This window comes from Asparagus officinalis, chromosome 6 (assembly GCF_001876935.1).
Source record: "Asparagus officinalis chromosome 6, Aspof.V1, whole genome shotgun sequence".
Taxonomy (NCBI): Eukaryota; Viridiplantae; Streptophyta; class Magnoliopsida; order Asparagales; family Asparagaceae; genus Asparagus; species Asparagus officinalis.
Genome location: NC_033799.1, coordinates 29,982,040 through 29,996,517, shown reverse-complemented (window position 1 = coordinate 29,996,517; position 14,478 = coordinate 29,982,040). Strand labels below are relative to the sequence as shown.

General features: G+C 36.2%; 1 protein-coding gene across 1 annotated transcript; it reads left to right on the top strand.

Moving 5' to 3' along the window:
• LOC109845999 lies at nt 13,107-13,742 on the top strand. The gene is made up of 2 exons (XM_020415223.1): nt 13,107-13,307; nt 13,351-13,742. Exons 1-2 carry the CDS (start codon nt 13,124-13,126, stop codon nt 13,740-13,742), a joined length of 576 nt encoding a protein of 191 aa, XP_020270812.1. The 5' UTR covers nt 13,107-13,123.

Below are 14,478 nucleotides of genomic sequence, written 5' to 3'. Positions count from 1 at the left end.
TGATCATATCACAATTAAATGGATAATATAAGTTTTATAGTTCATTTTGGGAAAAAAATATTTTCGTTAATTATGAAATTATAAAAGATAAAAGAAGGTACTATTAATAAATGGGCTGGAAGTTGAGGAGGCAGATCCTTCATGATATAATAACATAATTACATGTAAAGGTCCTTAACATTAATTGGATTTTTATGAAAAAGTGAAAGCCAAATGGCCAAAAACTCTAGGAAGTTGCCAATTGGCGAAAGTTTTAAGAAGTTGCCAAGTGGCAATTAAGGGTTTTACTTTCATATATATTATAGATTGGCAAGATTGACTGGCATTGCAACCCCGCCCACAAAAAAAAAAAAAAAGCCTAGCCCTCTCTCGAGTATAAGGGGGTTATGAAAAGAAGTCATCTTAAGTTTAAGATTTTATAAGAAACGCGCGGTTAGAAGTGTGAACTGTTAGGGATATTTGCTGTTTAGATACTAATTATCATGAAATGCAATTTAATAGTTAATAGAAATCGAAAAAGAACAAAAAAATAAGCAGAGTTAAAGAACATAGCCTGATGATCAAAACGTGCTAGGCACTGTCCTAAGAATCTAATTGTCCCTTCTCGTATAGGGCTACACGACAATGGATTCTGAAGATACTACAACCCTCGGTCAGTCAACCTCCTTCTTGTCGGCACGAGCTTCAAGAAGGCTTTACGAATTCTTCGTAGACTTTCAGAGAACTAGCTAAGAAGAATAGCAAGAAGAAATTTGTGAAGAGAAAAGAAAGAGAGAAGCTCTGTTGTTAATCTGTACCTCTAGCCCTCGCAGGTATTGGTTTTTATAGAGGTTAAAACAGCCGTTTAAATCCACAATTTTAGCTGTTTAGATCCACAATTTTAGCCGTTTACCCGACCAATTCTCGCGAAGATCCGCTCCATGTTTATCACGTTTTAATTTTCCCGGTTGCAAAATAATCTCCTGAAGATCCGCTCCGTGTTTATCACGTTTTAATTGTTCCAGTTGCAAAATAATCTCCTGAAGATCCGCTCCATGTTTATCATGTTTTAATTGTTCCAATTGCAAAAAAAAAGAAGTCCAAAATGTAGCAGATTAAGGATCCATCAATCCGGAGCAGCATTCATGTCCGCAGGTCTTGGGCGCGCGCCTCCCGAGCCCAGCCCGGCCCGGCCTTCTTCCGTTCGGCGCGCGCGTGTGTGGTGTGGAGCATAACCCATAATTACTTCTAAGCATAGGAGAGAAAGGAAAAGCTTGTAAACAACTTTCCTTCCCATCTCCTATCCAATGTGAGACTAAATTTTCCCACTTCAAAAGCAAGTTTTAAGTTACGACTCTAACAATCCCCCACATAACTTAAAACTTAAAATAACTCAGTAATAAGAGTAAAAGAATAACTTTAAAAATAAGATTGTTGGTTCCCTTATATTATGTAATAAGTGGAGGTACCTTTCGATTTGAACATTCACTTAGTGACAGTTGTATGGATCCGTGAGAGCTTAGTGGACTACGCCTTGAACCAGTCCTATTTATCGAATTTCTACAGAAAACATACATAGTACAGTTTTGAAGAATTCTAATGGGTTGCGCTATATCGGCCTTGTGCAGGTACCTTTCATGTGTGTTACTAGGGAGCAGCCCTGATCCCATAGTCGCGACCTCACAACTACACACATATAGGCTTTCATGTGTGTTACTAGGGAGCAGCCCTGATCCCATAGTCGCGACCTCACAACTACACACATATAGGTAAATCCTAATAAGTACTAGGGAGCAGCCCTGATCCCATAGTCGCGACCTCACAACTACACACATATAGGTAAATCCTAATAAGAATGCGAGCAAGTAAGCATCCTGCCTCAAGGGTCTTGGATTCATTAAGAGTTTTTAACTCAACCTTTCACTTACTTTTTATTAGCACTGATCATCCTAGGGATGAGAGCAAATGAATTCAGTACTCCTCATAATTAATCATAATGTCTAGTTTGTTTCTACCCATTGAACCTTTGCGAGGTTAGGTTGTCACTACAGTGATTTTTCTTATGGGCTTAACTCTATCCCCCTCGATGATTCTAGGACCACTACCCTAGCTAAGCCTTTAGTTAAGTGGTCTACAAGATTTTTCTCTGATCTTATAAAGTCTAAGGCTATTACATAGTTTTTCATCTTATATCTCAAAGATTTATGTCGCACTTTCAAGTATCGATTCATTTTCACATCTGCATTCTCTTGATGACATTTGTCAATCGTTGACCTGCAATCACAATGAATAGAAATAGCTAATAATAATTTTTGTATTAATGGAATTTTAGTTAATAAATATTTTAACCATTCAGCTTCTATACTAGTAGTATCAAGAACTATCATTTCTAATTTTATTGTACTTCTAGTCATTACAGTTTGTTTAGTAGATTTTCATGAAACAACTTCTCCTAAAAGGAACACAAATCCAGTGTTGGATTTTACATCTACTGAGTCACTAATCCAATTTGCATCTAAGTAACCTTCTAGTATAGATGGATATCCTTTATAATGTAAACCATAATCTTTAGTTCCTTTTACGTATCTCAAAAATCTTTCTAGAGCACCCAGTGACTCTTATCAGGATTTAATGTATATCTACTAAGTCTATTTACTGCATAAGCAATATCAGGTCTGGTGTAGTTTGTCAGGAATCCTAATGATCCAATTATTTGTGCATATTCTCTTTGTAATTGAGGATAACCTGTATTTTTCTTTAGATGCACATTAGGATCATATGGAGTAGAAATAGGATGACAGTTTGGATCATAAAATTTTTTGCGGATTTTCTCTATGTAGTGTGATTGTGACAGCACATATCCATTCTCATTCTTCAAGATTTTATTGTTAAGAATTAAGTCAGCTTGACTTAAATCTTTCATGTTAAAATTTTATGATAAAAAGTGTTTGATATCATTTATGGCTTGTATGTCAGAACCAAAAATAAGAATATCATCAACATATAAGCATAATATCATAATTTTGTTGTTATTATCTATTTTATGATATACGCACTCATCTGTTTGATTAATTACAAATCCATAAGATAGTATAATCTCATCAAATTTCATGTGCTATTATTTTGGAGCTTGTTTGAGATCATATAGTGATCTAATAAGCTTGCATACTTTCTTCTCTTGTCCAGACGCAACAAATCTCTCGGGTTGATCCATATAAATTTTTTTTATCTAAGTCTCCATTTAAGAAAGCAGTTTTAACATCCATTTGATGTATTATCAGTTTGTGAATGGATGCTATAGAGCTATAAGGACTCTAATGGTAGTAATTCTAGCTACCGGAGAATAAACATCAAAATAATCAATACCAGATATTTAGGTATATCCTTTAGCTACTAACCTGGCTGTATACTTATCTATTGTTCTATCAAGTCTCAGTTTCTTCTTAATACCCATTTACATTCTATAGTTTTGCAGTCTGGAGGAAGATCAGTGAGTTCCCAAGTTTGGTTTTTAACTATAGATTGAATCTCATTATTTATAGCTTCCTTCCAAAATGGAGCATCTATTGATTTTATTGCATCTAACTATAGATTGAATCTCATTATTTATAGCTTCCTTCCAAAATGGAGCATCTATTGATTTTATTGCATCCTCAAATGTGATTGGAGAGTCTTCTAATAGCTTCCTTCCAAAATGGAGCATCTATTGATTTTATTGCATCCTCAAATGTGATTGGAGAGTCTTCTAATAGCAATGCATAGAAATCTTCATGGACCTTTTCTATTCTAGTTCTCTTACTTCTCGTGGGTTCCTCTGAAGTTTCTAGTGGTCTGATTTGACTAGAACTAGTTTCACCTTAGTTAGAAATAGGATTAGAACTAAGATCTGTACTATTAGAGTTAAAGCATGAGTTGCTTACTTTGGTTTTATAGGGGAAAATATTTTCTAAGTAATGAACATCTCTAGCTTCAACAATGGTGTTGTTGGCTATCTCATTAATATTAGAGTTGATTATTAGAAATCTGTTTGTATTACTATCAGAAGCATAACCATAAAGATTCCATCTATAGTCTTAGGGCCAATCTTCTTTCTCTTATTCAGATATCTTAACATTTGCTAAGCACCCCCACACTTTCAGATGATCTAAATTAGGGCTTCTATTCTTCCAAATTGTGTAAGAGGTTTTATCAGAGTTCTTGAATGGAATTCTATTCAGCATATGGCAAGCAGTCATGAGGGTTTCTCCCCACAAGTTCTCTGGCACACCAGAATTAATCAACATTGAGTTTACCATGTCTATTAGTGTCCTATTCTTTCTTTCAGCTACTCCATTAGTCTGAGATGTATATGGAGTAGTTATCTCATGAATAATTATATTCTTTTCACAAAATTATCTTAGTTCATTAGAAGTGTACTCACCACCTCTATCTGATCTAAGTATTTTAATTTTCCTGTCCAACTGATTTTCAACTTCTGTTTTATATATTTTGAATTTGTTTATCACTTCATCTTTAGTCTTAATTAAGTAAAGATAACAATGTTTAGAACAATCATCTATAAAAGTTACAAAGTACTTATTACCTATGAAGCACGGACACGCATAACATGAAGCCGTGTCGTGTCGTGTCCGTGTCGGATACACGTGTCCGCATAACATGAAGCCGTGTCGTGTCGTGTCCGTGTCGGATACACGTGTCGAACACACGTATCCTATGTATTTTTTAGGATTTGCCTCGTGTCGGCGTGTCGGATGGCCGTGTCGGATCCGTGTCCGTGCTACATAGCTTATTACCTCTAGACGTTCTTCCAGAATCACAGACATCACTATGGATGAGTTCTAATATCTCAGAATCTCTATCAATAGTTTTGAAGGATTTCTTAGGAAGTTTAGCTTCTACACATATTTCACATTTTCCATTATCTTTTATATTAAGCTTTGGAATTATATTGAGATGCACCAATCTTTTAATTGAATTATAATTCACATGTCCCAATCTTTGATGCCAAGTGATAGAAAGTTCAATATTCGAAGTCATTAGAGATGTAAGAGTAGAATTCTTAACATTCAATTTAAAAAGACCATCACATAAAAATCCTTTTCCAATGAAGTTCAATCCTTAAGTTATTACAACTTTATTTGATTCAAAAACAAGTTTATAGCCTTGTTGCACTAACAAAGATCCACTAATCAAGTTTCTCCTAATGTTTGGTACATGATGGATATCCTACAAGATCAATGTCTTATCCGAAGTCAGCTTTAGGTTGATCTGATCTATTCCAAATACAAAAGCCACATCATTATTTTCCATGGTCACGGTTCCTCTACTTGAGACCTGATAAGTGAAAAACAAAGATTGATTAGAGCAGACGTGTATATTAGCTCCAGTGTCAATCCACCAATCATTTGCTTGAAAGGTCATGTTTACTTCAGGGGGTGAATAGAACTGCTCTGAAAGCAGTCTCAGCTGAACTCGAAGTCACCATGTTTACTTGGGTCTTATTTGGTAGAGGCCCTCCCTTCCTAGGCTTGGGTGGTTTAGTCTTCTTGTAAAAACAGTTCTTAGCAAGATGGTTGGTTCATCCACAAACAAAACAAGCTCGACGTTTGGCTCCGTCATTCTTTTGAAATTAGACATGATTCTTATTCTGATGATAGGATTTCTTCTTAAACGTTTTATTTTGGTTTTGGTGGAACGAGCGCTTCTTATGTTTGGGAATGGGTTGGGATTCTACATTGTTAACTTTGGGTTTGGATTCTGTCACACTTTTCTCCCTGAGTCTATGTTGCTCTTCGATTCTAATGGCATTCAACACTTGATCAAGTGTAAGATTTCCTTGGGTATGGTTAAGGTTTTTGACAAAATCTGACTAGGTTTCAGGAAGTTTGTCTATAAAACAATTTATCTGAAATGTTTCATCTAAGGTAGATCCATTCATTTTCAGTTGATGAACTATATGTTCGAATTCATGAATCTGCTCGTTCATTGGTTTGGAATCTACCATTTTAAACTTGTTAAGATCAGAAGCTTTAAACCTTTTAATTCATGTATCATCCAAACCATACTTCTTTTCTAGTGTTTCCCACAGAACTTTAGCACTAGTGATGCAGTAGTAGATGTCATACAATCTATCAGATAAGGCTCCTAAGATTCTGTGTAGACAGTGATATTCTATCTCTTGAGGTGTTCTCGGCATAGGAATGGAATCTGCAGCGGAGTTTCGCCTAGTGATTGGTCTAGAGGAAGATGAGTTATCAGGTTCAATGGTTGTTATCAGATTTAGAGTTGTTAGCCAAAATCTCATTTGGTTTTGCCAACGACGAAAATTATTCCCATTGAACTTCTCTGGTTTAGCTAACATGATTTCACTTGTAGCCATAATCTGATAATGAATGAATAGTTTTGTTATTATAATGCAACAGACATAATTGAAGCATTCAAATAACAGAATCATCAGGGAGTATAACATGTCATTTTTATGAAGTGTAGACAGCATTAACATAAGAAACAAAATACTAATCATGATACTATTTTAAACAGCACAGTTAGATTCTTGGATTGTTAAGGATATTTTCTATTTAGGCCCTAATTATCATGAAATGCAATTTAATAGTTAATAGAAATCGTAAAAGAACAGAAAAATTAAACAGAGTTAAAGAACATAGCCTGATGATCGAAGCGTGCTAGGCACTGTCCCAAGAATCTAATTGCCCCCTCTCGTACAGGGCTACACGACAATGGATTCTGGAGATACTACGACCCTCAGTCAGGCAACCTCCTTCTCATCGGCATGAGCTTCAAGAAGACTATGCGAATTCTTCGTAGACTTTCAGAGAACCAGCCAAGAACAACAGCAAGAAGAAATTTGTGAAGAGAAAAGAAAGAGAGAAGCTCTGTTGTTAATCTGTATCTCTAGCCCTCGCAGGTATTGGTTTTTATAGAGGTTAAAAGCAGTCGTTTAGATCCATAATTTTAGCCGTTTAGATCCGTAATTTTAGCCATTTAGATCCATAATTTTAGCCGTTTACCCGATCAATTCTCGCAAAGATCCACTCCATGTTTATCACGTTTTAATTATTCCAGTTGCAAAATAATCTCCTGAAGATCCGCTCCATGTTTATCACGTTTTAATTATTCCACGTTTTAATTGTTCCAGTTGCAAAATAATCTCCTGAATATCCGCTGCATGTTTATCACGTTTTAATTGTTCCAGTTGCAAAAAAAGAAGTCCAAAATGTAGCAGGTTAATGACATCAATCCGGAGCAGCATTCGTGTCCGTAGGTCGTGGGCGCGCGCCTCCTGACCCCGACCTGGCTTGGTTTGGCGTACGCGTGTGTGGTGTGGAGCATAACTCATATTTATTTCTAAGCATATGAGAAAAAGGAAAGGCTTATAAACAACATTCATTCCCATCTCCTATCCAATGCGGGACTAAACTTTCTCACTTCAAAAGCAAGTTTTAAGTTACAACTCCAACATGAATTGCAATTTTTACTAGAAAAAATTATCCCTCCGCGTTGTTTACTTTTCCATGCGAAAAATTCTAGTTAACATTAAGGTTTTTTAATAAATAAAATCTTAAAGTTAAGGGAGGTTTTTTTTTATAAACCCTAGATTTAAGAAGGGATATTTAATATTTAAAAGTTATGAGAGTTTTCCAGACTTAAGGAGCTTTCTGATATTTAACCTCATTTTAAATAAAACCAAAGATCTATGACCCTCTTTTGAACTAACATGAAGCTTTAGGGGGCCTAAGTTATGAATTTAAAGATTTGAGGGTCTAATATGACAAAAGGCTTTAACATTTTATTTGTGTCTATTATAGTTTAGAACAATTGACAACTTGCACTTGCACCTACAAGAGGCGTTCTGATAAAATCTGAATTCATGGAACTAGGGTGACAATTTTGATTGGATAAGGTCAATTCATTTAAGTATTATAGGGCTTGATTCCATTAATCTGATTTTAACCTGATTAAAACATCAAAATAGTTTTGGTAGATAAAATAATTGATACCAACAAGTTGTTGGCCCAACAACAGACAAGCTGGTCCCTAAGCGGGCCCTGCCTGCTGGCAAGAGTTCGAAACCTCGCCACTTGTTAAGAGGGGTAATCACCAGTCCCGAGCAGGATTAGTCTCATCTCCAATATAGAGTGGGGACACATGCGATCAAATACAAAAATAAAATAAAATAACTGATACGAGTGACAAATAGATATAATGTAGATTATTAATAAACTACAAACCGAAGGATTCGGATCCAACATGTAATTTATAGTAGGGATGTGGTTTTAATTGAGAATGAGTCGAAATTGTGTTGTTCCTCACAACTCAAAAAATAGCATGATTAATTAAATATGGATTTGTTGTACTTGACTCTCTCCAGGGCCGGCCCTGAGCTTTGGGTTGCCCTAGCCCAATCCAATGTTGGTTGCCTCTTATATTAACAATTTTGTACGGACAATAATGATAAAAATAAATACATATAATACAATTTAGCGTCTTATATTGGGCTCAAACTAATAATATTCTTATGCAAAATCAATATTCATATAAGAAGATATTACATTTGTGCTACAATTTAATTCAAAAAAAATACTTCTCCTTGAATTTTTGAAGCGATATCTTCAATTAAGTCATCATACTCAAGTTTCTCTAAGTATTCATTTTCAATTGATATCATTGCCAATCCATTCAATCGTTCATGTGATATGGTAGTGCGAAGATAACTTTTTATTAATTTTAACTTGGAAAAACTTCTCTCCGCCAAGGCAACCGTAACTGGGATAGTTAACAAAATCCGATAAGCAACTCATACACATTGAAAGCCACCATCATCCCAATAAGATCTTATGAAGTCAAGGATGTCTATTGATTTAGTCACTTCCTTCGGCAACATTGTTTGCAAAGCTTGTAGGTCATTGAATAAATCTTTCCCATGTATATCACATTGCTGGTTGTGTTTCAAGTATCTTTGTAATTTAGTGCAATGTTTCATCAATTTTTCTTCACCAATACTCATGACCTTTGCATTAAACAAAAATCCGAAGATTTCTTCATAGAGCTCGAATTGTTCAAAACGATCTTTGAGTGATGTAAGAGCTTGATCAATAATATGAAGGAAATAGGAAACTTTAAAATTATCCTTCGGTGATTGACTACCTTCAACATTCGCTTCCACATCCTCATCAAAATGCTTTTTTCTACGAACCACTCTTTTTATCGGAAATGTCGGATCGATACCAACATCATTAGCAAGTTCATTGGCTTCTTTCATCATGTTTTCAAAATCGTCTTCTCTAAACTTTTGAAAGAAAACAATAAGCTCGTTTATTCTTGTAATTGCATCCTCCAAATTCATCTTTTCTTGTTGAAGAACTTTGCTAACTCGATTGACTTTATCTAAAATCTTATACCAAATACACAAGCTAATCAAGAACTCAAAATTCTCCAAAGCATTTTTACACAAGCCTTTAGCTTCTGCCATCACAATGTCCTCTTTAGAACTATTTGCAATTTCATCAAAGTGTCTCTCAACTCCGGTGCTTGATATCGGATTGCTATAACACTTTCAACATGACTTTCCCAACGAGTAATCGACAATGACTTTGGTGTAAGACCATTTACATATGTTTTAAGAACATCTCATCGATGTGTTGATCCAGCAAACAAAGTGTAAACCTTTTGCACACATGCAAAAAAATTTCTAGCTTTGACACAAGATTTTGCCATATCTCATAGTGCAAGATTTAAGCTATGACACCCACATGGTGTATAAAAAGCTCGAGGATTTATGTCAAGAAGTCTTCTTTGTACACCTTGATGTTTACCTTTCATATTTGACCCATTGTCATAACCTGGACCTCTTATATCATCAATGTTGAGATTAAGTTCATTCAAAGTATCTTCAAGTTGATTGAAAAGCCCAAGTCCCGATGTGTCATCAACCTTTATAAATCTAAGAAAAAACTCTTCCACATTGACTTGATTTGTATCTTCAATATCCACATATCTAATGATAATTGACATTTGTACCTCATGGCTTAAATCCGACGTACAATGAAGAATAACTAAAAATACTTTGCTTTTGAAATTTTGTCAAGAATTTTTGCTTTGATCTCATTGGCCAACAAAATTATCAATTCATTTTGAATTTTATGGCTAAGATAATAGCTCTGAACTTCTTTATCTACCACACGCCAAACATGATCTTGTATAATTGGATCGAATTCTGCAAAGAACTCTATAAGTTGAGAAAAAAGTCTGTTGTTCTTCTCATAAATTTTCTCATTAGTTCCACAAAATGGCAAACCATTTCGAGAAAGAGTCTTCACAACCGCAATGGTTCGAACTAGTATCATCTTCCAATGAGTTTCTCTTTGTCAATTTGTGCTTCTATATCTTTATCAATTGTTACCTTTAGTTTTAGTCCTTTTTGCAAGTCAACCCACTTCACAACATTTACACAATGCTCCAGATTACTTTCATGCTCTCTAAGCTTTGTAGGAAGGTTATGCCAATCGTCTATTCCATTCTCCGCCAAATTGGTTGTTATTGGTTTATTCTTGAACAACTTGCAACAGAAATAAAATACCCTATTCAGTTCATTTGAATAGACAAGCTATTTCCTTTCATGCTTCTCGCCATTTGGAAATTCATGGATGTAATATTTGGAAGAAAAACTTCTATTTCTCCCACTCTTCTTTTCACTTGAAAACTCATCGTTTTTCTTTAAAATCTTGATAGGACCACGTTGAACTATCATCACCCTCTTAGTATCATTTATACTTCCCCACAATCCTGGATCATAATTTACTTCCACATCTTTCTCAAGATCAAGTATGCTTTCATGTTATTTACTAAAAGCTACTTCATTGTTATTTTCGTCCACATGAACATTTTCATTCACATGCTCTTCATGATCTTCATCACTAGCTTCCTCATTACGACTTCCATCCGCATAAGTGACTTCATTCATGGGCTCCTCAATGACCTCATCTATATTTTCACTAATATTGGCAGTGGCACTAGCTTCTTCAACTTGACTCGAAAGAAGAGAATGTTGTGTTTTTGCTTTGAACAGCTTAGAAATTGAGCCATCTAGTGATTTTACCATTTCATCTTGACGTCGCTTGACTCTTCTATTATGAGCTCCAGAGTTTTGTTTTCTAATCCTTACTCGATTTTTATCATCTCCCGTCATGGTGTACTGTAGTTTGTAAATATAATTATATAACATATATGAAATCACAATCAACTAAACTTAGGCTACTTAGCAATATCATTATTATTAAAACAAACCCTAATTTTATTCCCAAACATCATAACCCCTAATTCAATTATTCAACAACTAAGATTCAGCCAAGATTCAAAATCAGAAATCATAATTTCATTGCAAAATATCAAAACCCCAAATTTCTGTCCAAAAAAACCCTAAAATTATTTAGTTAAAAAATTTACCTGATTGAGTTGGACGAGTCAGCGGGGTGAAGCCTGAAGGACGGGTCCGATGGGAGCAAAGTAAGGTCAGACCATCGGAGGTTCGGGAAGGAGGAGAGGAGCGGTTTTCTTTCTTTCTTTTTCTTTTTTGTGAGTGGAACAAAGACGGGAAGGAGAGGAAATATTGATGAAAATGAAGGTGTTGGGTAGGGTTTTGAGTATTCATTAGAGTTCTTTTACAAATAAAACCCCTAACAATTTTTGCATAAATGTCCTCTTACAAAGTCCACTTCAAAAATCAAAGATAATTACAGTTTGAGGGGTGAAGGAGCGGGAGGGATGGGTTTCCCCCTGGCCCTGGGTTGCCCCAGCCCCGGGGCTTGGTGGGCTTACCCTAGGGCCGACCCTGACTCTCTCAACCTTGCTAACACGTTTCTGTTAGGTTTGTGTATTAATTTCCATGTACGTAATGGATTTTTAAGCCATTACAATGAAATTTGTGTTTGTTTGTAATGGATATTAAAGAGGATTGCATGATAGTTAAAATCCAATCAAAATATGTTTGGTTATATTTGAATTCTGTTGAGGATAAGTGACTAAATTCACAAATCTAGTTGAACTCAGTGCAGTTCTAGGGATTTATATTTAATGTATTTATTCTATATAACAACCCTAAATAGGTGTATAAAAATAATAAACAAATAACATATTTGCTAAAAATCCATAATTTTTAACTTGTGGCTCCCCTTTTTAATACAATGATGTAAAATGTATAAAACTTATTGAATATTTTTAGCATCTTGTTCATGGTGAAATTATAAAGTCTATCAGTAAGTGAGAGTATAATAATAATAATAATAATAATAATAACCCTATATATGATTTATAAATGGTGAAAATTTTAAAAAGGACTTTAATTAGCAAAATCAACAATTTTCCGCTTTAATTAGTAAAATCAATTACTTTTCGACCATGTCATCACTATTAGGTAAAAAGTAGTCGGTTTTACAAAATGTAGACTTTAAAAAACACGGAAGTAACTAGTCCCGTGCAATTACTGGTTGTAAACTAAGAGCTAATCTGATTAATAGTCCTATGTATTTTAAAAGAATCAGATCAGCTCTAAACTAGGGACAACTAATTATACTTGACTAATGATCTCGTGTTTTTTAGAGTCGCTATTTTGTAAAATCAACCAGACCAATCATGCTAAAGTGATCAAAAAGCGATCGAATTAAATTAAAAAAACTAGTTCAAATTTGCTAATAAAATTTCGAAAGGATCTTTTTTGTTTTCAAAAAAAATTCTCCTTGAAGAAATTTTCAAAAACGCCTCAACAGAATTTTTTTAAAGAAATAGACCTCATTCGCTTTTAATTATAGAAATCGACACACTTTGAGTTAATTGCGGTACTAATTAGTCGGGGTTGCCAACCCCGACTAATTAGTAGCCTAATTACAAGCGAGGTCAAGGAGCGGGGAAGGTTTGCGGCTGCTAACTAGGCTACTAATTAGTCGGGGGTGGCAACCCCGACTGATTAGTACCGTAATTACCTCAAAGTGGATCGATTTGTATAATTAAAAGTGAATGAGATGGATTTCTTTAAAAAAAAATTCCGTTGAGGCGATTTTGAAAATTTCTTCATTTCTTCTCGCTATAGATATCTTACGTTCGTCACATACCAACCAATCCACCATCAAAGATGCAGCCTTTTTCCCCTCACAATCGCTTCTTCTCCTCTCTCGACCAGCTCCAGAACCGACTCTCATCGGAATCCCAATCCAAAACCCAAAACCCTCAACCTCCCCCTGAGTCAAACCCTTCTCTGTCTCCTCGCTGCCTCTCCTCTTACATCACAGCTCCCGAACACGCCACCATCAACCCAGGCAGCCACCAGCAGCAGCAGCAGTGGGCCCCCTCACGATCTTCGGCTCTCAGCGCGCCCCCCCGCCACCCAACATCACGAAACAGACAACGACGGCGCCGACGACATCGAGACCTTGATGGGCCTCCTGGGCTTGTCGATTGCTTCTTCGCCGGAGGCCTCTGCTTCGTGTTCCTGCGACTGCAGTGGGGCTGGGTTTTATAAGAACGTCGTTGGAGCGGAGGGGCCGAGATGCGAGAGGGAGAGGAGGAGATTGGACGGCTGGATCGATTTGTATCGCAGGGAGAGGGCAGAGCCGGGCGAGGCTGGCGGCAATCTGATGATGCCGGAAAAAGCTGTGACGCTAGAGCCAAGAATTGCGGGCGGCGGCGGTTTGATGGGGGCTAGAGTTTTGCGGGCGGCGACTGTGGAGGAGTTTCTTGAGCGTGATCCTTAGATGAGGAGGAATTCCTACAAACACATGGCGTGCGTGATTGATGTTACTGCTAAATTGGGTTATTTGCGTATATACTCCTTACATCGTGGGTATTTGCAAGCATGCCCCCCCAAATCGTAGTACTTGCGAACGTACCCCTCAAGTCATCAAATTTGTGAAAGGATAGTTCTAAAATCAGCAAATCATCAACTTGGTCCTAAATTTTTGACTATTTTGTTGATAATTTCTACATTGCGATTACAAATTATCTTATCAAAGTTGATGATTAATTTCTTTAAGGGTAAATTTTCTCCAAAATTGACGATTTGAGGGTAGCTTCGCATATACTGAGATTTAGAGGGCCTTTTTGGAAATACTTATGATGTAAGGTGTATGTATGCAAAACAACCCTAAAATTTAATGCTCAACTGATGTATATTGCGTGCGTTTGAATTGTGTGCGTTCGTTTTTAGTATAACATTATAATCCTCTGCATCCTTACCATAACTCTCGCATGTTTGAATTTGATGCAGTCAAGAGGACTTTTAAGATGTTTTCAAAACAATACATGTTCAAATCCCATATACACATGGGTGGCACTAGGGGCACACCCCCAACCACATTCCAAACCACACCCCCTCTCTCATATGCTACAGTGCACCGGGCTCCACATGAGATTTTAAAATTTTAAAATCCCATGTGAAGCCCGGTGCACTGTAACATATGAGAGAGGGGGGTGTGGTTGGGGGTGTGCCCC

Excerpts from the sequence above, each read along its gene's own strand:
- LOC109845999 (XM_020415223.1), top strand. The coding sequence starts at position 13,124 with ATGCAGCCTTTTTCCCCTCACAATCGCTTCTTCTCCTCTCTCGACCAG. Across the intron at positions 13,308-13,350 it reads ACACGCCACCATCAACCCAG|GGCTCTCAGCGCGCCCCCCC; the intron begins GCAGCCACCAGC and ends CTCACGATCTTC.